This window comes from Lampris incognitus, chromosome 8 (genome assembly GCF_029633865.1).
Source record: "Lampris incognitus isolate fLamInc1 chromosome 8, fLamInc1.hap2, whole genome shotgun sequence".
In the NCBI taxonomy this organism is placed as follows: Eukaryota; Metazoa; Chordata; class Actinopteri; order Lampriformes; family Lampridae; genus Lampris; species Lampris incognitus.
The window spans coordinates 16,326,640-16,352,954 of NC_079218.1; the positions used below are offsets into that span (position 1 = coordinate 16,326,640).

Below are 26,315 nucleotides of genomic sequence, written 5' to 3' on the forward strand. Positions count from 1 at the left end.
TGTCCCACATTCAATTTCCTCAGATTTGAGTTAGCCATAAATTTTGCATTACATGTTGGTGGAGTGTGATGTTGTCTGAAGACCCAGATGAAGAATTGCAAGCCATCACTCCGACGAATTAGCATATCAGAATTAGAACTCCTTTCTTCCCCTCTGCGAATATATGCGGTTAAGGCAACTATACAGCTAATGAAATAGCCTCCTGATATCAGTAGTAGCTGATGTATGAGGGGAAGTCATTCAAGCAGTTCAGGCCCAGGAGTCATAAAGGACAAAGTAGAGGGCACGGGAGAATGATGAGAGAAAACAGCAGAACAGCGGCAGTACATCAATTGGAGTCAGTGGGACAGGGGATAAGTGAAGGTGGCCCCATCCGGCCATCCTATCTTGTGACAAACCATGAGCCCGATGCATGAAACTTGCTCATATTCCACATTTACAAGCTCTTTGTGAAAATATGATGAAACTTTTGTACACAGATTTTGTCTATGGTTTTCTTTTTTTTTTCTTCTCCTTTTTAACTGCATGCATCACCAGTGGACGCGGTTTCCATCATAAATCAACATGACAATTACGTGAAACATTACAAGAGGTGAAGTGCCATATTCACCTCCTGTCAGTTCAAGCATTTCACCATGAAGGGGATGAATGATGATTGAAATGTCCAACAAGCCCATGTATAGAAGATAAATTATCAGATAAATGATCTTTTTTTTTTAATAAAGAATGGTGATAAAATTTAATTTGGCCAAAAAAAAAAATCGCTACATCTACACAAAATAAACATTTACTTCCTGTGAGATGATATTGGTCATTGTTGGTCATTAAGGTTACCATTAACCAGACTTTGTGGGCATTTTCTGCCTGTATACTCTCCATCTTCTTCCCTCCCAGGTGGGATGTCATTCACCTCGAGGCAATTAGATACCGTATAAATCTGTGTAACTACGAACCTCAGTCACAATCACAGATTTAGACACAACCCAAAGCTTTTATCATATATAAATGGGTCCAAACCTGCTGAAATATGGCTGCCAGTGGCAGCAGTCCAGTTCTGCTTTGACTGTGCTACAGCCGACAGGCCTATGCTTCATCTTTAGATGATTGAGTCAAGTCTAGAATCTCAGAGACAATTAATTTTTATGTCTTCCCACGCTATTTCAGAGAAAGAAAGAGTTTCGGGTATAGTAGACTTGTGCAGAATTGTTTCTATTCAGATTGCAATTGCACACTACCCCACAAATGTACCATGTTTCCTGCACTGTCTGCACCCGGTCACTATAAGCTGCATTGAGTTTATTTATTTATTTTCTTTGCGGTTTACCTCTAGAAGCATATCATAACTTCTCAACCTGGGGCAAATTAGCCGATAGCTCTGTGCTGCACACTTTATGACATCTCATTTCGAGAGGGGATGACCATGATTTAGACACCGAAGAGAGGAATGAGAGGAACAGGAATTTAGATGGAGTATGTCCTGCAGCACCGTTGCAGCATTAAAGAACTGAGTAAGCAGATGACCATGAAGTGCAGTGCTGGATGTGGCGTGTTAGAGGCAGACTTCACACCAAGCATAGAAACAGGGATATGTGCCTTATTAGACTTTTTTTTTTTTCAATCAGTTTAGACAAAGCATCGTGTGAATGTCTTTACTCAGCAGTCTTTGCTTCGCCTACACTGCCATCTAGAGTTTAGGGTTCATTCATTTGCACATAGTAATTGTACCTGACTAAAAGAACACTGGTTAAACATCCAATTGTCGAGGTAAAATTAAAATTAAATAAATAAAACAATCCAGAAAGCAAAAAGGTGTGCTTAAGAGAGGCAAAGAGAAGTTTCAAGACAACAATTACAATAAAATCCAAAATGGGGGAAGAAATGATTAGCCAAAAACAAAATTTGTCAGTGGAAGGAGAATACGTAATATCAATTGACGAGGACCTAAAAAACCAAGTCCTTGAGGATTACCTCGAGTAGTCTGGTTTATCAGTCATTTCAATAGTCTATATTTACTCTTCCTTTTTTTTTTTGGATCTTTCCCCCTTTTTCTCCCCAGTTGTATCCAGCCAATTAGCCCACTCTTCTGAGCCGTCCCAGTCGCTGCTCCACCCCCACCAATCCAAGGAGGGCTGCAGACTACCACATGCCTCCTCCGATACATGTGGAGTCACCAGCCGCTCCTTTTCACCTGACAGTAAAGAGTTTCAGCAAGGGGGGCGTAGCGCGTGGGAGGATCACTCTATTCCCCCCAGTCCCTCCCCCGAACAGGCGCCCCGACCGACCAGAGGAGGTGCTTGTGCAGCGACCAGGACACATACCCACATCCGGCTTCCCACCTGCAGACATGGCCAATTGTGTCTGTAGGGACACCCGACCAAGCCGGAGGTAACATGGGGGATTCGAACCGGCGATCCCTGTGTTGGAAGGCAACGGAATAGACTGCCACACCACCCGGCCGCCCCCTATATTTACATTTTTTACTTGTATTTACACTCAGTGGCAATGTAAATGCAACTTCTCCAGTTTAAATTGTGTATATCTAGTGAAGAAGTGACACCATGTCGTACTCAAATTGTGAATCAAACTAAAACTCTATTTCACATAAAAAGGGAGCTATTCCACTCAATTTCTGATTTTATAAAACGATTTGTTGTATATTCATGGTAAACTTAGGTATTTCACCTCCTGTTAACGTCATAACAAATGCCTTGATTTGGAGGTTTTATCACTGAATCAATCTGACCCTTAAGCAGCGACCAATCCTCTTTGGAGGAAGTGCACCCAGTTTCCCCTCTTTGTGAAACCGGAGGCGATCATGTCTACAACCTCCAACAGCGTCCAAACAGCTTAACTGTAAAATGTCAATTAGATCATAACGTTTTAAAGGTGCCAAGTTCTGAACCCCCAACAATTTAGCTCAACAATGTAGCTCAGCTGCAGCTATCTGTATTTGACTACGAAATATTTCTAGTATAGAGAGCATTTTTTTCCAGCTTCTATGCATTTGAATAAGAAATGAACAGGGACGAAAAATTACTTTTCTAATAATGCAATCACAATCACTATAACATAGCAAAACATTAAAATCCACACTAGTACAGCACCATGGGTCAAATGTGATAATACTCTCTATCTGCTGATTCCTAACCCAACCTGTAGTGTTTTAAATTACTGGGAGGATGTGAGGATATGGGTTCACCCTGGACACCTGCACAATAATTTCTTTTCCACCGGTTATTTATGTGGAATCACATGGGTTTTAAAATCACTGATCAACTTAACAATAATTAACAAATCATTGGACATCCCCAGTCTTTCGTGACTAGGACATCAGGCATCGATCAACTGATTACACATAACAGCAATGCTCAATACATTTCCAGCTGGGTCCGGTACAGCATTAAGACCTAACAACTGAACATGTTAATTAGCCGGACCTTTTTTCTTTCCCCACACATATTATCACAAACTCTGAACCTATTGAAGCATGCTAATATGACACAAATAGGTCGAGCATGAAAATAGATGGGTGTCCCAGCTGAAATGTTTTTTTGCGCTTAGCCTCGCATCAGATTGATTTCAAAATCAAGCCTACATATATAAAGTCTATAATTTTTGTCAAGAAATCTTGATTTTTGATTAAATCCCAAGATGTGCATGGTGTACACCCCCATCTTTATGCGAAAAACGTCACTCGAGCAGCTGACCGGCTGGGTTCAATAATGAGATGGGCTTTTAAGCACACTTCCTGGCAATGACGCCGGCAGCATCTATCTCTGAATGCCGTAAATGACATTTCTCCCCTTGTTTATCTATCTGAAACAATAGAATAGCTGCATCCCGCCCTTGGTCAGCCCATCCTGGCCCTCTCAAGGACAAACCTCGCATCAATCGCTGAAGATTCAAAAAGAGAATCACCGGGGACCTTATGGAGTCGGAAAAAAGGAAGAAAAGAAAAAAACTGCCCTGCATGCAAGATGCCTCACCAGCGTCTGACCCAGGATGTTTTTGTACTTTACAGACCACTGTGATGCATTTTGGAGCAATTCTATCAGCATTTTTCTGTTTCATTTCAAAGTTGCTGAAAACAACACTTTGAATGGGAAGATGAAGTATGTCCTTTCTCCTGCACGGTGTCTCCCGCCCTCCCCTCCTCTGCGTACATACACACCTCATTCAGTCCCAACAGAAAACCCAAGTAAAGGGAAAAGGGAAAAGCACCTACCTTGAGCATTTTCTCCTGAGTTTCCTCTGTAATAAATCATTTGGCGTTCTCTCTTCATCGTGATAGATATCACTTCTACATGCCCTAACATCTATCCTGCTATTCTGACAACACACTCCTGTTTTGCGCTGAGTAGGCACTACTTTGAGACTGAATTACGATCAGTTGTGCTATCAGCCCACATGCAAAACAGCCCACCATTTGATATGTTGCCGCGGAAAAAGAGATTGTCCCCAATATAGCAAACGGGTTGTCTGATCTTGAGAGAACTACTTGTCATAAATCATTTAATGGCTGCTGCCAAAAGGCAAGTTTCAATTAATATCCTGCATGAATCAACCCCTGGTCATGTTTGTAAGGGACAAAATTGTGGTGTGATAACTGGTTTCTGTGAACAGCTACTACAGCCATATCGAAACAGTACTGTGTTTATTCTCTCTCGGAGAGACCAAAAAATACAGCCTAACATGAACAATAATGAAAATGATGAGCACTATTTGCCATTACTGTTGCTCCTATTCACATGTTCAAACTCTAATTTCCATATTTCGTCAATTATGTGTCAAACTGAACAGTCTCGCATATGGGGGACAATGATGTTCTGTGTTTTCATGGCTACGTTTGCTACTTTCCATTACAAATAAGATCAGACTGCAGCTGGGGCTCATGTGGTTCAATGGGAAATGAGATCAGTGAAAACCAATCTGCGTAGAACAGGCAGGGACTGGTGACCACTCTCTGATGCCATGGCTGAAGGGTGACCTGGCACTGAGCCGTATCGGAGACATACTAAACCGATTGACGCCTAAAGCCAGAGACCAGGTGCTTATAGTTATGGCTAGATCATGCACACACAGCCAGAGTGACTTCTCCCAGTCACACAATCTGAGGTCTATGAGCCCCATTGATCCCTTGCAATGTACGGGATCTTTAAACGCTCTGCCCGGTCCCCCATCTAAGACCCTGCACACTGATGGCCAACAGCTTTTCAGCAAATTATAACAAGTTTCCAGCCCAGCCTGAGGAGAGTTATGAAGGCATTTGTCACATAGTGGAGAAACATGGGGAAACTGTCTTTACGCTAAGCTACAAGACCCTGAATCTCCACAGAAAGAAGCCGTGCAAGATTATAGACGCTAACATTAACAAAACTAAACAGACTTTTAGTATTTTGGATGAGCTTGGTGTTGTACAGGACCTAGTATGTACACTTAACACTCCTAGTGCTGATTTTAAGATTTGTTTTAATGCATTTCCATTGTTTGCCTTGCATAAAGCCCTGCCAAGTGGTTGCAGCCCGTAAAATAAAACACACCCCACCCATCTGATTCTTTGCTCACGCTGTAATTGATATTAACATAAAGTGTGTGGTAAATCTTGTGCCGTATTACAAGTTGTCCAAAAACTCTACGAGTCCCATCCCGCCATTCTTTGTCACAGTTGCTATATCTGACAAACTTTCAAGATAAACTCCACAACTATCTCCCTCAGCAAATTACCAGAAGACGTAATTGATCACTCAAGTGTGAATGCGTGAATTTGTATTACAGGTTCCCCAACACCTTGCACTTTATTTCCCTTGGCCTCAGCTGTGTCTATCAACCAAACAGGCATCATCTTACATTGCATAAAAGCTGCTCGCCTTTGCTCTCAGCGGGGCTGGCAGAGCTCAGTGCCGGAGGAAATGGAGCAATTGCCAAACACTGATTGGTGGATCACTGTGTCAAGCTTTTTTTTCCTTTCTTTTCTTTTTTTTTTTTTGCAAATGGTGAACAGAAGCATTGACTTGGTGAACATTAACATGCCCCACTCTTCTTCAGTCATTTGAGTTTGAAATTATTTGGCGAGAGATGGACTTAGCGCACCTCCTAAATTCAAATGTGATCTTTGCAAAAAAATCTGTGACCATCGAAAGTCGTGCCCATGGTTTAACCACAGGAAAAATGGGGAACAGTACAGAGTTTGGTGGTACCCGATTAAGTGTAGGTATGGATTTGATGTACTTTGGTGACAGTCTGGGAGGGCAGTTGTCTCTTCCAGTACATCATGTAGTGACAACCATGAGGAGGCACTTTCTGTGTTCAGCATAACCACAGTCATGACTTTTGACAAGTACACCTGGCTGCAGCCATCAGAATGGGGTGGCAATCAACGTTGAACGTTTAATCTCACCCACGGTTTGATTTGATTGGTTTAACTGTCAAATTTTGGCGGGGTTAAACATTGATTTGGGTGGGGTTAAACGTTGATTTCATTGGGTCGGACTTGGGTTTAGGCGGGATTAAACAGAGTTGGGGTTAGGGTTAGGGTTAGGGATGGGTGGGATTAAACGTTTACCCCGCACCATTCTGCAGGCTGCAGCCAGCTACTGCTTACTTCTGATGGTCACACATCTTGGTGTAACTGTGATAAAAGGGAATAGTTGGTGTTATCTTTGGAACTGAACTACAACAGATGTGGCCAGTTGTATGCATTCTTTACCCTGGACAGATAAAGCTAAATAGCTAAATAAAATAAGCTAAAGTAAGATTAAATAAGATTAAAAATAAGATTACAAAATAATAACAGTTAATAAATAGCTAATTAAAATAAGCTAAAGTTATTAGCTATCAGCTATTATTTAGCTAATAGCTAAAGCTAAAGCTACCCTACTGGCCAAGCTAAATAGCTTGGCCAATAGGGTTAACCTTGTAGCTGTATTTGTCCTTGTTTATTTATTATAAAAGCATTTTTTATGTATTTAATCATTTATTTATGTAGCAATTGAGAACCATAACCATAAATGCAGAATGCCATTCAAGGTTGTGGAGAGAGTTTTGATAGATGGGGGTTACACTGGTACTCACGTGATGTGTTTTAAATGCTTGACGCAGGAGGAGAAGAGACATTAACACTTGGATATTAATGGGCTGAACAAGTTCAATCAGGAAAGTCTTGCTGACTGCTGATCTAGTTCAAGTTTGTATCTCTGCAGACCGGCGACTTTGACAGGGGCGGTGTAACTGTCAATTTTTTTTTTTTTAATTTGGTCTATCAGAGGTTTACAATCCTTTCAGTCAAAAACTAATTCAAGGTGGTTAAGGTTAGCGTTAAAGAGACAGTTCATCCCAGAATCAAAAATACATGTTTTTCCTCTTACCTGTAGTACTATTTACCCATCTAGATCGTTTTGGTGCGAGTTGCCGAGTTTTGGCGATATCGGCCGTATAGATGTCTGCCTTCTCTTGAATACAATGGAACTGGATAGCACTCGCCTTGTGTTTCTCAAAGCACCAAAAAAAAAAAATCCATCCATCCATCCATTATCAGAACCACTTATCCTGCTCTCAGGGATGCTGGAGCCTATCCCAGCAGTCACTGGGCGGCAGGCAGGCAGGGAGACACCCTGGACAGGCCGCCAGGCCATCACACAGGGCCGACACACACACACACACACACACACACACACACACACACACACACACACACACACACACACACACTCTCTCTCATACCTAGGGGCAATTTAGTACGGCCGATTCACCTGACCTACATGTCTTTGGACTGTGGGAGGAAACCGAAGCTCCCGGAGAAAACCCACGCAGACACGGGGAGAACATGCATACTCCACACAGAGGATGACCCGGGAAGACCCCCAAGGTTGGACTACCCCGGGGCTCGAACCCAGGACCTTCTTGTTCTGAGACCACCGCGCTAACCACTGTGCCAAAAAACAAACAAAAAAACAAACATTTTTTTGAAAAACTCAACAGCAAGGTCTCTTTTCGGAAATCATGACCCGGTTACTCACGATAATCCACAGACCTTGTAGTGAGCAGTTTCATGTACGAACTATTTTCTTAGACCTAACTACACCTACACCTTTAAATTCTTAAATTAGTCCACCAGAAGGACATAGTATGTAGGAAGGCTGTGATGACTAAGCGGAGCTCTACAATCTTACTGGACCGCAGTTGTGTCCTTGTTTTTCCTACTCTTTTACGAGATCATTACACTGAATTCCCAGCAGCAGAAACCCGAGTAATGCAACACACTGGTGACACTTGAGTCCAGCTCCCATGCACAAATCAATGATGGTCGCGGAGGCATTGGCTGATACACCCCCCTCCCAATTTTCTCGACTGAAAGGCCAGTCTCACATACCGTCACAGCCCAAGACTTTCACTTGCTACAATGAAGAACGAACAACTCATCCCCCATCAGATCACAAGCAGACACAAAACGTAAGCACGAGACCCAGATAAGCCTTAAGTGTGCATCTGTCTGAAAAAAGGTGCAAGTGCACCTCTAAGATTTCCTACAACAACCTTTCTTTAAGCATGAGCGCAACGATTTCTTTTATTTGCCAAACAGTTTAGAAAATTGCGTAAACAGTTTTGGTTATGTTGCTCTTTTTTTTTAAACTTATATTTATTGGATTTTGCATTTTACAACTCACAGAATCAGTCATGAAATAAATCCAGTATAATTCCCATCCCTCCCCTGCTCCCTAACATTCCCCCCCCCCCAACATCCCCCGAAATGACATCACGTGCAAATAAATATGTGACAGATATACAATGACCTCATTCACATAAACACAGACAAGGGGGGAAAGAAAAAAATAAAATTAATAAAAAATAAAAATTAATAATAACAAAAAAATACACTAATTTTTATCTTTTTAAACTTATTCTTAATTGTACTGCTACAGTTCTGCTCCAACCAAGAAATTATTAGGTTATGAACTATCCCAGTCTGTTATTTGGGTTAAGTTATCATAGTAGGTAAGAAAAGGCCTCCAGACTCTTTCAAATTTATTTGCATTCCCCTTCAATGTAAATTTGATTTTTTTAAGCTTCAGGTAAAACATAATCTCTTTAAGCCATCTGGTATGGGATGGTGGCACCGCTCTCTTACAATTGAGGAGGATGAGACGTCGAGCTAACAGTGGTGAGGGCAACCACATTGCACATTTCAGTCGACCACACTACATCCTCTGGCCTCAAGCCAAACAGGGCAATAATGGGCTGAGGTGCAATTGTCATATTATACATGTCACTAAGGGATTCAAATACCTTTTCCCAAAAAGTCTGAAGGCTTGAACATGACCAAAACATGTGCAACCAGTTTGCAGTGGTAGTCTTACATCGATCACAGGTGGGATCAATGTTTGGGTATATCCTTGCCAGTTTCTCTTTTTTGTCCAGTTTTTTTGTGCAATATTGGGCTCAGGGCAAAAATATTCAATAACTTCTGTTGCAGTCATTGCACTGAATATGACATCCCCGTAAAGAAACATTTCAATGCAAAAATCCAAGGCAGCTTTCATCATGGCACATCATTTGGTGCAGACTTCATGAACTTTTTGTTAAGTTCGGACCATTTTTATATATATATATAAATTTATTCCTGATTTTCACCCCCCCTTTTTTTTCTCCCAATTTAGTTGCCAATTGATCCCTATTCTAGATCAAACACCCACCCTTGTACTGTATGCGTTTGCCAAGTTCGCACCATTTTGACAGGTGGGACCACGTCATGCAAACTTTGGTGCACACCAAATGGTTCAAGGAAAAACAAGGGTCTCGATCCGCTACCAAACAGATTGTGGTGTGGATCATGTCTGCCAAGAAAGCAATTTCAATAAGGCGGTTGTCTTGTGCGGTGTCTTGTGGGGTCATGGTGAGATGTTTTGTTTATTTTGTGCTTGGTAAACTTACCACAGAGCACAGAGAGAGTATAAAGAATGGGTGCAAGAATATCTTGATTTGTTAAGGTTACTGAAATGGACTGCACACAATTTACATGCACAAAATTCACTCTGATATTGCACAAATGAATTGAACAAATAAAGCAACATTAATAAATGCTACAACAAGAGGAGGACACATTTCAAACGTGGTACGACACGAGGGTCGAATGGACCGCTCCTCTAAGCGGTGCAACGAACTACACATTAAATATAGCCTTGCAGAGACAAAGACAAACAGCACCAATGATGTATGACAATAACAAGTCGGCGCAGAGCACGCTGCAAGGGCGGCTGCTTCCCTGGGCCCAACTGGCTTTGTGTTTTTTTTTGGTAAAGAAACAGCAAATATTCATTAATTAAAGTCTTTAATAAAGCAGTGTTGGTGAGCTGAAATTTGTCACATAACCTGTCCATGTCAGTAGACTACCACAACATCATAACATCCGACAATTCGACTTGCCCAGAAGTTTGTTTCATGACAAGAATCACTGCAACCCCACAGTAATGGATTGTTTAGAATTATAGGACAGAACAGGGCATTACATTGAATCATTAATTTGGTGTTATTACACCAAACTAAATTTGAAAAAAAAAATCCCCACATGTTTTATCAGTTTAAGCCATAAGCAGCGGCTTATTTCCCACCCAAAATATCGAACCAAAAGGTACACCTGCTAATGGACAACGTGAAAAGAATCAGACCCAATACAATGTGAACTCTGGTCCGGACTTTTGTGAACTTTGGTCTGTAGTTTTTGAATCCTGTTATGTGAAAGTGGCCTAAATATAACATCTTTATTGCGGTGCCTTACAGACACACACACACACACACAAAAACACAACTTTATACTATACTGTACTTTTTCTTTTTTGCAATTGCCTTTACCCTCCTAGTACAGTTGTGATGAGCTGGTAATGGTTACCCACAAGGCCCTGAACTATGATGAATTTTCTTCTAAAATACAGAATTCAGAATTGGATAACTCTGGAGATTTATGTTTTAACTAACCTGCTCTGCTTTTCTTTTCTCTTTTTTTTTTGCAAAAGACTTCATCAGTACACATATACACACACACCCTGCTCCTCCATTTCAATAATGAATAGACCCTAGTACATACGCTACCACACAAATCAGATGTGTACGGTTTACCTTGGTGTTACACACACAGCAAGAGGTTGATGGATTCGATTCAAGCCTGTCTGTATCGCTCTCACTGTGCATGCACGGGTTTCTTCCCGCAGTCCGAAGACACGCATGTTTGGTGAATGGAAGTCTCTAAATTGCCCATAGGTGTGAAGGATGTGTAAGTGACTGTGTATGTGGGCCCTGTGATGGACTGGCAATCTTTCCAGCATACCCCCCCGCCTTCTGCCAAATGCCTGCTGGGAGAGAATCCAGCCCCCATGACCCTGAATTGGATTAAGAGGGTGTAGATAATGGATGGATGGGTGTTTAACTTTAAAGGTACAATATGCTACTTTGGAGAAATGGGCAAGAGTAAGGTAGATTTTGAAAGTACACCACCCGCACTCTACTTCCTCCTTCCCTCTTGCAGCCCCTCACTCCACACCGGGTTCATGCACGTGGCATGAGTTTGCTCATCATAACTGGTGAAACTGGTATCGTCACTGATAGGCTACACATGTAAAAAAAAAAAAATTCCAGCAAATTTCTTAGTTACACCAACATTGCTGTTGTGAAGTACTTTTACACTCATAATTGAAGTATTTATAAAGGTCGCTATTTTCAAGCAATGGCACTTATTCTGTCCAGAAGATCCACAAACGTCGCGAGGAAAGTATAATGTATTGCAGTTAATAATGTACATATGTCCATCCATTATCCAAACCGCTTATCCTGCTCTCAGGGTCGCGGGATGCTGGAGTCTATCCCATCCCAGCAGTCATTGGGTGGCAGGTGGGGAGACACCCTGGACAGGCCGCCAGGCCATCACAGGGCCTCCCCACACACACACATTCACACCTAGGGACAATTTAGTGCGGCCGATTCACCTGACCTACATGTTTTTGGACTGTGGGAGGAAACCAGATCACCCAGACGAAGATGGCGGTCGTGAAGCACTTTTGTACTTAGAGGTGAAGCATTTCTAAAAATGAATATCTCTGTTTTCATTTGGCCAAGGGTGACTATTGTGATTTTGCTTCACCTGAGAACTGCCGAGCACACGTGTTGAATCGCTTTACACAAGTTGATTGACAGCCAGGAGGTAAGCCCCCTTCCCTTTGAGCTTCTCTGATTGGTTAGAAGGGCGAGGCTCGCTACTGAGCTTTAGAGTGGAATAACTCTGCACCTCTACTGCACTGACCAATGACACTCGCTCACAGCAGACTGTTAGTCAGTGTGTCCATGATAACATGACTTGGAGTGAAATTAATACAAACAAATCTTACCTACTGTAGCTTTAATTAATTTTAAAATGTTTATCCGAGTTTACCTCAACAACATGGCTCATCTACACTGGTGTTTGTCACTTTAGATGCTAATACCTTCAACATAATGTCACAGCTTCTTCAGGTGGTCAAACTATCTAACTATGAATGGAGACAGAAACATCAACCCTCCGTGTCTGTTGCCTCAGGTGTTCTTATTCTGCTCATAAATGAGATACAAAACAGCAGTTTAAAATTGGTGGACTGGATGTAATACTACATATGGACTAGCCAAGACAAATAGGATTTCATGTTTAAATAAAAAGAAACGTTAACTTCACTAAAAAAAAAGAAATGAAAAAAAGAAATAAAAGTAATATGTGATAATGTGTTGGAGCACTGAAGTCCATGTTTGAAATTCCTTTTCATACATTGTCATAAATGGTGTTTATTGTACGCCATCTCACAGCCGCGATTTTGTGAATTACCTAATGAATTACTTAATGGCTTGAATCAACTGTTGTCACACATCCAGAAAAGAAAAGACACAAATGGAGAGAGGAGGTTTCTTACGACGGCATTGGTTAAAAGATTTATCAACACATAGTAAATTGTGTAAGGTTGATGGGGGGGGGGGGGGGGCGCCAAATCTCAAACGCCTTTTCAGGCTTATGACTTGTGATCCCATTACGAAAATCATCAAGGGGAGTCTTTACTTCTCTTGACATTGCTATTCTCACAAGTTGAAAATACATTTGTTCACTCCCGTTTGAATCGTTCATGCCGCCATGACATACGGTTAACTCATCTGATTACAAGGCTGGATGCTGTGACGGTACAAGGATAGCTGTTGTTTTGTGTTTCAAGTTTCCCTCAAAACATAGCATTTTGCTGTGTTTATATGATTTTTCACTATGTTTATATTGTTAAAACATACACTACCGTTCAAAAGTTTGGGATCACCCAAACAATTTCGTGTTTTCCATGAAAAGTCACACTTATTCACCACCATATGTTGTGAAATGAATAGAAAATAGAGTCAAGACATTGACAAGGTTAGAAATAATGATTTGTATTTGAAATAAGATTTTTTTTACATCAAACTTTGCTTTCGTCAAAGAATCCTCCATTTGCAGCAATTACAGCATTGCAGACCTTTGGCATTCTAGCTGTTAATTTGTTGAGGTAATCTGGAGAAATTGCACCCCACGCTTCCTGAAGCAGCTCCCACAAGTTGGATTGGTTGGATGGGCACTTCTTTGAGCAGATTGAGTTTCTGGAGCATCACATTTGTGGGGTCAATTAAATGCTCAAAATGGCCAGAAAAAGAGAACTTTCATCTGAAACTCGACAGTCTATTCTTGTTCTTAGAAATGAAGGCTATTCCATGCGAGAAATTGCTAAGAAATTGAAGATTTCCTACACCGGTGTGTACTACTCCCTTCAGAGGACAGCACAAACAGGCTCTAACAGGTACTATTTAATGAAGATGCCAGTTGGGGACCTGTGAGGCGTCTGTTTCTCAAACTAGAGACTCTAATGTACTTATCTTCTTGCTCAGTTGTGCAACGCGGCCTCCCACTTCTTTTTCTACTCTGGTTAGAGCCTGTTTGTGCTGTCCTCTGAAGGGAGTAGTACACACCGGTGTAGGAAATCTTCAATTTCTTAGCAATTTCTCGCATGGAATAGCCTTCATTTCTAAGAACAAGAATAGACTGTCGAGTTTCAGATGAAAGTTCTCTTTTTCTGGCCATTTTGAGCATTTAATTGACCCCACAAATGTGATGCTCCAGAAACTCAATCTGCTCAAAGAAGTGCCCATCCAACCAATCCAACTTGTGGGAGCTGCTTCTGGAAGCGTGGGGTGCAATTTCTCCAGATTACCTCAACAAATTAACAGCTAGAATGCCAAAGGTCTGCAATGCTGTAATTGCTGCAAATGGAGGATTCTTTGACGAAAGCAAAGTTTGATGTAAAAAAAATCTTATTTCAAATACAAATCATTATTTCTAACCTTGTCAATGTCTTGACTCTATTTTCTATTCATTTCACAACATATGGTGGTGAATAAGTGTGACTTTTCATGGAAAACACAAAATTGTTTGGGTGATCCCAAACTTTTGAACGGTAGTGTATCTCATGTAATTATAAGCCGACGATGCCGTTTACATTGGCTAATAGATCGAACGATTGAGCAAAAAATCTAGGTACCGTAGTTGGTTTTGTGCTTCGACTTCACCTTAATAATGATAACCCAATAGAGCCATTTACATGCCTGGTATGAAAGTGCGAGTAATGCCTGAATGGGTTTATGATTGGGTTTTGCATCTACCCACGCTCCTGGTAGATACGTGAAGTACCAGCAAATCAAGGACAATATCCCATAGAGGGGAAATGCAGTAAAAAGTTAAAATCATTACAATTGTTCTTTGACAAGGTCTCTCTCTTTGCCTAGACTCTATTCAATTCTCAAGTTACCTTGCTTAATCAAATTCAGCTGTGGACCCTGGTGATTTGAATTCTGCTTAGTTCAGGGTTTCTTTCTCTCCCTGGTAGTGCACCACAACCATGGGCTATTTGTTAAGAAGTTAAGCCAAAGCCAATAATCCACACAAACAGGGGAGAATTTTTTAAGTCTTCCCATTTGCAACTGGATGCACGAGTCGGGGCCAATATCGCAGTAGTCTGGGTTTTTCAACTGAATTATAAATATACTAACAATAATAATTAAATTACTGTTTGGTGCCCCCTTCAAAGTCCTGAATGGTAAGCTGGTTGAGAATGAGGGCGAAAAGACGTGTGAAAGCCTGCCATGTAGTCCCGCTGACAACTTTTTTTTTTTTAGAGTTTTTGTCACCTGAAAGTGAGTTTGGCTTAGGAATCAATGGTGAGAAGAGAGGCTGGGTTGTTCTCGTGGATCTACAGTGGCAGTGTTAACGCCACCACCCCTCAGCAAAATCCTATGGCATGACCCTTGGTAACTTGAGATTCTCTTAGACATTTTCAACTACAGCCATTTTCTTCTAATGTACACCTACACATTGCTCACCGTGCCCACTCGGCACCTATTGCACACTTATCCATTCTGGAAGAGGGATCCCTCCTCTGATGCTCTTCCTGAGGTTTCTCCATTTTTTTTTCCTATGCTTTTTTTTTGTCCTGTGGCATTTTTTTCCTCATCTAAATGGAGGGTCTCGTAAGGATAGAGAGTGTGATCCAACGCCATTTAATGTATCAACCTGTTTTTCATTGTGTGAATGGAAAGCCCTCTGAGACGTGACTGTGATTTAGGGCTATAAAAATAAACTTGACTTGACATCTATGAGACAGCTTTTTTTATATACAGGTGTGAGCTGGGCTGTTGTAAACCACAGACAGTGTCCCGCTTGGTGTCAAATTAAAATACCCTTTGTTCCATTTTAAAAGCTGAGAGTTGTCAGCAGCTGTGTCAGAGCAGAAGTAGCTGACTGATGTTGGAAATATCAAGATGTGATAGACTACAGCTCCCTGGCCTAAGGGGAAGACACTGCTCCTCTCTGCCTGGGATGCTCACACTCGAAAACATAGCCCGCTGCCAGGTTATTGGATGTCTGTGAGCTAAATTTGCAAAAGCACCCCATGTCATGTTGTTAAACCTAAAAAGTACAGCCTTGCAGATGAATGAGCTCATAACATCCAGTGATTTTAAGGTGTACGTGAGATAAAGCCTATTGTACTTACTACTTTGGTTTAACCAGCAGTTAGACCAGGTTCCAATTTATATTAGGTTGTTTAAAATGGAAATTCTTACCAAGTCAAGTCCATTTTATTTGTATAGCCCATTATCACAAATTACAAATTTGCCTCAGTCCTGTCCTTAGACCCTCGCATCAGATAAGGAACAACTCCCTAAAAAATAAACTACAATAGGGAGAAAAAATAGGTAGACACCTCAGGGGAAGCAACAGAGGAAGGATCTCCCTCCCAAGATGGACAGACGTGCAATGGATTTTGTGTGTACAGAATAAAACACAACTTACAGAATACAACATCAGAAGAGGATAACAGAATTAAAATGGAATTATAAAATATATAAAGAATATGGTGAAGAGGATGCCAAGCAGCACAGAGATAACAGAATGTATAAGCTTTTGATTTTCAAATAATTATAGTTTTAAAAAAATGGCCAGTTTAATTGGTAACTCTATACACACACACACACACACACACACACACACACACACACATATATATATATATATATATATATATATATATACACACACACACACACACACACACACACACACACACACACACATCCCAGTGAGCATAAATAAGAGACTCTCATGTTTATCATCCAGTGAAGCCATCTTTTATGAAGCAGCCCCCCCTTCCCCCCATACCAAGAAGCCTTACAAAAAAGTGGATATAATTTCAGGCTTAAGTACCACCCACCATCAACTAGTGACAGCCAGCAACAAAAAAAATTAAAAAAGAAAAGAAAAATGCAGCAGAAGGCGGAATATCACCTGGTATAATCCTCCATACAGCAACACAGTGGCCTCTAATATTGGAAAACTATTTTTCAATCTTTTGGATGAGTGTTTTACCCCAGACCATATATTAGGAAAAATATTCAACAGGAACACAGTCAAAATTAGCTACAGCTGCATGCCAAATGTTCAGCAGGTTATTTCATCCCACAACACAAGCATCATGACCAAGGCACAGACCCCCTCAACGCAGCCAAACACCACCAACTGCAACTGCCGTGCTAAGACATCATGCCCTCTTGAAGGAAAATGCCAGACGGAGGGAGTCAACTACCAGGCATCAGTGACAAGAGAAGACAACTGCAATGTGGACACTTACATTGAACTAACAGAGGGCCCTTTTAAAATTAGGTTTAATGCCCACATGAGTAGCTTCAGGAATGAGCATGCAAGAAATGCCACGGCCTTAAACCGCCACATTGGGTCATTGGTAGACAAGCTTTGCAATTACAAGTAAACCAATATCTTTATTATCCCCCCCCTCCATTATATGCTACACATGACTTCTATTAGATTTTATATTTTTATATTTTTACTGTCTGCCCTTCCAACTGTGCCCCAGCACCACTCTACTATATATGATATACGTAAAGTACCCCCATTTGATGTTATATTTTAAATGTATGCTTTTTCAGCAGTGCCCTGGCCCTTTAAATCCTTTCTTTTTCAAAACAAGCCCCAACCCCCACCCCATTGGTTTTAATGTTTTTTACTCCCCCCCCCCTCCCAATTGGTTGCTGTGCATCTTAACTAGGGATCGACCGATTATCAGTCTGGCCGATTATCGGCTTAGATATTTGCCATTTTTTATATTATCATCACCGGCATATTTTTATCGGCCAAGCAATATTTTTTTTAAAATCACATATTGAAAATGTCTGTGAATGTTCTCATTCATCCAGGTCATGGTTATCCAAAGAAGTTGAATCAAGTGCAACTGGACTTGGTATATATCCGTGAAGACATTTTGCCTCTCATCCATGTTGGTAAACATCGGGACACAAAAAGCCATGGACATCTATAGCTCTGACAATGACTCCGAGAGGATAAATTCTGAGTCTCGTCACCAGCCAGTCAGACTAGCTTCGTCTAGTCAGAAAGGCACGAACTGAGGAAGCTTCTTGGATGAGAGGCGAAACGTCTTCACGGATATATACCAAGTCCAGTTGCACTTGATTCAACTCCATTGGACATATTGAAAATGTTTATTATTTCCTTACATACAGAAAATGGGTTTTGAAACAATCACATGGAGAGGAGAGATGTAAAAAGAGGAGAAAGGGGAAACTTGTAGAAAAATGGCAAGCAAGAATGGTCAGGGTGTGTGTTCAAAAGCATAACTACAGCATTATCAGGAGTAAAATCTATTACACACTCCAATAAATGCAGCAATCAAATTTCGATGCACAGGAGCAAGGTTATGAAAATAAACTTCAAAATGAGGCTACAACCTTTATACAGCTGGAACTCACCTGAACATTTTTCAAGGCATTTCTACATTTTGCAAAAGTCTTTAAACCTTCTCAGCATTGGCAACATCATTCCTTCAAAATACATTATTGACAGTTGCTTTTAAAAACTGTCATAAACTTCATAAAGGGAGGGAGCAAAGGTCAACTCTTTGGTACCCTGGTAGGGCATCAATTAATGTTTCAAATTCGTATATAACTGAATCATGAAATAATAATTTAAAAATAAATAAACATGGGAGGGTTTTGTCTGTGTCTCATTCCTCAAGTTCCGTGCCAGCTACTCCTGCAGAATCTCCAAACTGGGAGCACACAGACTCCCATCTACTGTAGGTAATACACTGACTATTGATAAGTACCTCATGCAACCCCACTTCAAAAAACCTGAACGACCACTTTAAAGATAAGAGAAAGGGAATATATAATGACACTAATGTACATTTTTCCATTCAGTTCAGTCAAAGCCTGCTGGGAGCACTTTAACCAATTTTATGTGGAATTATTTTAATATTATAATTATTCAGTTTGATCAAACTTTACTTCCTGCTGTCCATGCTGTTTAGTTCATTCCATTTTCATCTTTTGGAAGTTATTTATTTTTTATTAAAAAAGAATTCCACTCAGATTGTTATCTAGTGCCTTGAACATCATGCACTTTTTTTCAAATATTTTCTGTTTTACACAAAATTCAATCAAACATATGTTCATTTAAAGGCAGCCTTGTATTGATTGGGGTTTGTGTTGCTGTAAATTTTGGCACAACATTTTTTACATTTACTGCAACTGAATATTGGCCCCAAATATCGGCTAACGGCTGCCATAACTTACTGATAATCGATATCGGTATCGGCCCTGAAAAAAACAAAAACATATTGGTCGACCCCTAATTGTAGCTACCTACCCCATTGGTTGTAATTTCTCAAAGTTTTTCAAATGTTTTCTATCCTCTCATTGGTTGCTGTCCACCGTTAACTAGGGGCATGACACAGGGCAACGTAGTATTTATTGACTGTGTGTTTTCTTTTTTGTTTTATCACCTTGGCAGCTGATGAGTGTATGACGCATGAAACAAGCTTGTACTTCAATGTATTACAGTTTTTTTCCTACATCTAACTTAATATTCTACTTCTCCTCCATTGTTGCGCAATATTATCAACAACACAATTGATAGTTTCCAGAAAAGGAAAAAAAAAATAAATATATATATATATATATATATATATCCATCCATCGTCTGAACCGCTTATCCTGCTCTCAGGGTGGCGGGGATGCTGGAGCTTATTCCAGCAGTCATTGGGTGGCAGGCGGGGAGACACCCTGGCCAGGCCGCAAGGCCATCATAAATAAATAAATATAACTAACTTTGTTAAAAGAAGCACTCAATGGTAGGGAAAGTGCTCAACAAATAAGGAGCAAAATAATCCAGTGAGTCATGTAAATTCTTTATGAGACAGTAAAAGCCTGTTTCATGCCATAAGCATAAGATTGACAGCTGATGATTGCTTATGGCATGAAACAGACTTGTACTGTCTCATAAAGAATTTACTTGACTCACTGGATATATATATATACACATACATACTACTAACTACTACTACTTTCGGCTGCTCCTGATTGGTGTCTATATATATATACTATATATATAAAAAAAAAATTTTTTACATTTTAAAATGCACACAAGTAGGTGTAGTAGTAATTTACAGGAAGCCTCTCAATCTCTGTGAAGGGGAATATATGAAGCATTTTGTTTTGCGAGCACTGAATTCAAATTGGAAATTTTGCTTTGTAATTATATGTCTGTATTTGTATTTGTTATGTGGTACTTGTATTCAGGGTTATAATTCTTAAAATGTCTTTTTTATTCTTATTTATGCCGTACAGCAGGGTTATTTGCTCAAATAATGTTTTTAAACCACAAGTATGCATGAGATCTGTAAAGCAGTGTGTAATTTTGATTCCCATATATGGGATTCTGGATACATCTATTTTTCAACTCAGTGGAAAGATGCATGATATTTTTGGACTATTTCACTTTCACTTAGCCTATGCCATATTCATGTATTTCTTTTTCTGTTCAAATGAATTCAGGTGGGCTTAAAGTTGCAAGAAAAATTTGGTAGCATTACCTAGCCTAGCATAATTTCATACCACTATGTTGACCATGCCCTCACTACTGTTCTCCTCCTATCATGGCAATATTAATTGCATATGATTTATTGACTGTACTGTAAAGATGCAAACAGAAACATTAAGAAGGTTGAAAACCATTATGTTTGTGGGAATACAGAAAAAAAGCTAGCCTTTAGTGAGCCACATTAAAGACCGTTAGGTCCGACACAACTTTCCCACTACAGCAGTAGTATAACGTCTTTAAAAAATACACTAAGTCTATTAAACACATAGTGGCTGCATCATGCGTCATCTACTTACCGAATTTAACATACATTAAGGACAAAGCGATTGGCAAATGGGATATAAAAATCCAATTATTTTTCCATAGACAAAAATTTAATGGATCTAAATATGCTCTGTGGGACATAAAGTGTGGAATCAGGCCTTCTGAATGAACTCTGGCCCTTTGCAAAAGTTTGCCAAAATGATTCGAACAATTGTATTGCAGAATTTGTGTGCCGTTTGGTTAGCTTTCAGTTTTAGTACCTGTACAGATCTTAGACATTAGTAAGGAAAACCATAAATAACATTTTGAAGCAAGAAGTTGTTGAGCCAGAAGCTCACCGTTGGAAAAACAACCAGCTGTAATTTAGTACTTGTAGCGTCCTGTATTTTACTGGGGTAGATTACAGCATGACCAGCAGAAAAATGTAAACTTTAATAATATAATTGTGCAAATTTTGTTTGACCAAATTATTTGTCTAATGTATAGGAGGACCTGAGCTAGCTAGCTGGTCATTTGACTGGCATTAGCTAAATATTGCAAGGATATTTTGTAAAAAGAACACCCTATTTACCTTAAGATTTGCATTGTTCTTTCAGCAGGACAATGCATACGTTATGGTTGGAAAAATTAGAAATTCTGGACCTAATCCAAAAAATTATGACTTTTTAAATTCATAAAAAAGAAAAGTAACCTTAACACTGGGCTAGTAAAGCTCCACAAGCCTATCATGATGAAAATCCCAGCCTGGAATTGCCACAGCATCATCAAATGTACCTGATTTCATGACTCACCCACATTTTTCTCTACTTGCAGCATTACTGCATAGCAATACAGCTAAAAAATCTCTAGCTTCAAGGGTATACAACAGGAAACGTTTGAAGTACTTTTTGCTAAATACATTTTTCGGTCATTTTCCTTACATGTGTAATTCCAGTACTGTGAGAAGCAACCCACATAGATTTGAGTGTGCTTGAGTAGTAGTTTGAAAGTATTTCCTGCCCTCACTATGTTAACATCATGCCACTCCTCACCTCTGTTTGTGAAGCAATGCGATTATGAAAAACAACTAACGCATTACATGCAAAAAAAAAAAAGCGAGATTTCACACATTAAACATGCCTCTTATTCATAAATTTGCTCACAATAGATGATTGCTGTAATCATCTTGTGTCACGTCACCGACGTCAGGACCTCTAACGTTGCTGAGACTCAACATAGCGCATAATCACGAACAGCAATGGCGCACTTGTAGGTCTTCCATTAATGGGTATCAATAAATGAATAAAAAGACAAGTAAATAAATGATTGCCCAAACTATATGAATAAATACATTACTACGAGTTAATATTTTCCATCCCTGTGTATTGTCTCTTCACAAGCACAATTTTTCCAAATCGTCTGTTAAATCAGCGGTTATTGGCAGTCTACTCTTAATTGTTTATCCTGACACTAGTGGGGTTTTTTTCAGGAAGCCTCTGCAGATGTAGAGTTGTAATTATCAAACATACTTGATATTATCAGTTCTGCTCAGATCAGCCGGTGAGGCAGTCGGGTGTTGTCAAGATTGTATCTGGAAACCTCTCTCAGTCTGTGAAGTAATCTTTGCCGTCTATTGGTCTGAACCAGGCATCCGATCAGGATTTCCCCCTTCGACAGTCGGGATAGACTTGTCAGGGGTAAAACAGGCCACGAACGGTTTAGTTTGTCATGTGGCACGTTGGTGAAGTTAAATAGCTTATTGGAAATCTTGTACATCATTTAGATTTTTATGTTAAAACAGCACTGGTCTTGCTGTTTAATCAACAGATGCTGCGGGATGACATCATCAGTAAGCCACCCAAAACAAGCAATAACCCAACATGATAGCATTAACACAAAGCAATGATGAATGGCCCATGGATAATGTGAGGTGAGGCCTCCACGGTGTCACAGACTCAATGCTGTAGATTTGAGCTCATGAGCGTGAATGGCCCATGGATAATGTGAGGTGAGGCCTCCACGGTGTCGCAGACTCAAGTGTCGTAGATTTGAGCTCGTGAGCTGGCGAGAAATTCTCTGCAATCCTTGTTTGAAAAGTTATCAGCTGTAAGCCAGCAGAATAGTTGGGCGTAAAGCTGTAAAAGGTGCGGTTCCCTGAAGGAAGCTGACAGTGCCAAAGATACAAACGCTTACTTGACTGTCGCTTGAGGAAAAGTCATGTCCCTGCAAAACAGTGTCTAATATGTGCATATATCATACACCCATATCTACTATTCCACTGTCAGTTTCATATTCAATACATAATTTCTCCATGAAAGATGGGGTCCTGTCCCCTTAATTTCTGACAAAACATCCATCCATACATATGCTACAACCCGGCATTGACCTGTTACGCCAACTCCCTCTAATTTCATCCGTTACCAAAGTGACTGTTTTCGAATGAGAGAATGAAAAAGACCCACAACTTAGAATAAACATTCATGAGGAGGAAAAAAAAATTGCCTTTACATCTGCAAGTAATTCACTCAGAAATCCTGCTGTGGCATTTCATCACAAAGAAATCACAAATCGGTTCGAGTATTGAAAATCTGCCCCATATTTTTAGAAACATGGTGCCGGGCTGTTCCTACGTGTGTGTGCCCTACATCTTGAGGAGCAGCCATCTTCAATATGTGAATAGACGCATAGCAATAGCACGGTAGCAGCCACTTCACAGCTAGTCCGTACATTTTGCCACAGGCCAACTCTTCCCCAGATTTTAGAGAAGTGACTCGTACATGTCATTGTGTGGGAACACCTAAGTAGGGAGAACCCCTGATGCGTACGGCTTCATTCAGAGCTCCAGGAACACTGCACGTACCTCCAAAATCCGGCCTTAGACGGATGTCATACCCCTTCAGCAACTTGTCCACGGTGGTCTTGGCCACAGACATTCCGGTGCTTCCAGTGGAGGTGCTGAGGACAGAAACCATGAGTGTAAAGAGGTTTTAAAGGGGGGGATAACTAAAAAGATCATTCAAAAAAAAATCTGATATCTAAATCTAACATAGTTGTCAGCGACAACCTTTCCTCATAGCACACCTAAGCCTACTGTGTCCAAAATTACTGTCCCTCTGTTTTAAGACACCGGTGTGGATAAGGGCGTGAAACATCGATAGATACCGTTGTTGAGGAGGCTGTCGACAGATACATTTGGCGGGGCTGTGATGGAGATAAACGTGAATAAGGGTGCAGGAAAGAAGGTGTAGCAGTTTGTTGAACAACATTTTCAGTCCATCTGTTCACGCCCCATCTCGTGTGAACACGAATTGCATGTGTGCATGCACTCATCTGTGAACATCTTGGTCATTCACAACTACTTCCCTGTTATCCGCAACAAACTTTGACTGTCGCTGCTGAATGCTGAACACAAAGTAAAGAGAAATGAGGGTTTCGGTCACTGCGAGCAGCCCTCGTTTTTGAGGAATGAGCAACGTGCTCACACACTGTACCTGTCCCTGCATGTATGTAAAAACCTACAAAACAAGGGCAGCAAATATCCTCAGACTAGAGGCACCCTTGTGCTCTCAACCTATGCTGTCTATGATGCTGAATATGTGCAATAGGATGGGAGGGTTGAGGGTTAAAAAATGTATTTTGTCTGCATTTTTTCCCACCTAGCCCCACCTTACTGTATAAATCTAATCAGTTTAAAGCCGGTGGGCCAACACTGAAATTAGTGCCTCAGTGAAAGTGACTAAATGAGAGTCTTTTAATTGAAGCAAATTGTCAAAAAAAACAACCTCAAACTAGAAAGAGCAAAGCTGGAGACATAAATACGACAACAAAAAATGTCTTTATAGGTGTAACTCACTCCTTGGGTTAAAAAAAAAAACCAAATATCTTTTAGTCAAAAGAATTCACTTGAGGTAGGCTCAAGCCACGGCACTACTGTGTACGCTGCTGGCGACGGAGGGAGGCCTTGCAGGGTCGAGACTGGACGGAGAATTACCCCAAGACAAAGCTACAGCCCTTGCTAGTATGACTGACACCCATAACATTGGTGCCATGACCCGCATCACCTGGCTGGGCCGAGCTGTCTACCTGGGGCCCCTTTTTATAGTGTGTGTGTGTGTGTGTGTGTGAGAATCTGTTGAGAGCATTCCTCTGGTAGAAACGTGAGCCTTTAGCAAAGTCGTGGACATGCTGTTAATTAGCTCATAGGTAGAACAGCTGTTCATCAAGCTGGCAACCGCCACGCTTGTGGGTTTAAAACTTGAGAGCATCATCCAGAGGGTAAACTGTTGGCCTTGCATGCACGAGTGACACCTGTAAGGTGTACGTAATCTCATATTAGTACATCACGGCGCCACATTTTTCTGCTCGTGCGTTTTTTTTGGGGGGGGGGGGCACGTTTGTGTCATCAACATGTGAAGATGCACAGATCCCTCCTGGGTTATAACCAGCACACGGTGACTGAGGTCATTTTATGGCTGGGGTTTTACAGCTATGGGAAAGACAACGAGGTCTCAGAGGCCACGATCAGTGTCTAGATTAAGGGTTTCGGGAAACAGATAAATGTGTCTATAAGACGGGCATTGATCACAGACTACGGCCTGTTAAAACGTTTTGACATGGGCAGGGAAATATGACAACACGAGTAATGCTGTTTAAATGAATAAGGCCCCATGCTTGTTTTAATCCGGGCCTGCTGTTGTTGCTCTGCATCTGAAGGCGTTGATGGCGATATTAAGTTGTCGAAGTAGGAAGAAGCTGTGTGTGTGTGTGTGGGGGGGGGGGGGATGTTGTTCATGTTTTTAAAATGAAGGGAGGCCCGGACCCACTGAGCGTATAGACCGTCATTCATGCAGCTGATCACCACAGCCTGATGATCTATCGATTATCGTCCGATAAATCAACCCCCTCTCATCCGATCGGAGCCCGCTGTGGGGGTAACGTTGCTCTAATCCAATACGCATCACCATTTATTTTTTATTATTTTTTTTTTTTTTTGGTATCGGGATTGGGTTACCTTTCACAATGGGGCTGGCTGATGTGCACGCGCATGTTTTTACGCTCGCGCGCGTCACAGTATGGCGAGATGGAGAAAACGTGCCCCGTCGGTACGAACGTCTCTTAATAAGTAGGGCTAATTGGTAATTGTTTGCGTTGCACCCTTTCGCGTTGCGAGTGCATTGCGCGTCTATGGGTGCACAGTGTTTTAAAGGTGTGTGGGGGGTGTGTGTGTGTGGTGGGGGGGGACGTGTTCTTACCTTTGAACAAAGCAAACGAAGGACAAAGCCGCCAGAGCAGAGAAAATTCCACATAATTTGTCTTCTTGACGACCCAACATTTCCACTAATCCTTAGATAGTTTTCAATAATCCAACCGCCGGTGGTCCTCCCAAAAAACGCGCAAAGTAAAACTGGCAATTGAAAACAATCGCCTCTTTTTTTCCTTTTCTTTTTTTTTTCTTAATAAAATATCGAATAAACTACCCTACATCTACGCATGCAAGGACTTCATTGAAATACTCGTAATTGGTCCCCCGCTGCTTTCCCGAGCTATGGAAATCCGTGCAGGTCACAGAGCCCCTCGACCAGCA

At 40.9% G+C, this 26,315-nt stretch overlaps 1 protein-coding gene across 2 annotated transcripts in view; it reads right to left on the minus strand.

The window, feature by feature from the left end:
* The window catches only part of gabrb4 (gamma-aminobutyric acid type A receptor subunit beta4), an 83,452-nt gene extending 57,389 nt beyond the window's left edge, over nucleotides 1–26,063 (minus strand). Inside the window, exons 1-2 of one of the 2 annotated variants that reach the window (XM_056284498.1) lie at nucleotides 25,984–26,063; nucleotides 23,592–23,686 (exon numbers count right to left, since the gene is read on the minus strand). In XM_056284498.1, the coding sequence (XP_056140473.1) occupies nucleotides 23,592–23,686; nucleotides 25,984–26,063 (175 nt within the window). Of the gene's footprint in view, nucleotides 1–23,591; nucleotides 23,687–25,983 lie in introns of those variants that run through there. The other variant, XM_056284499.1, reaches the window with a different exon arrangement.
* Between the last annotated feature and the right edge of the window lie 252 nt (nucleotides 26,064–26,315).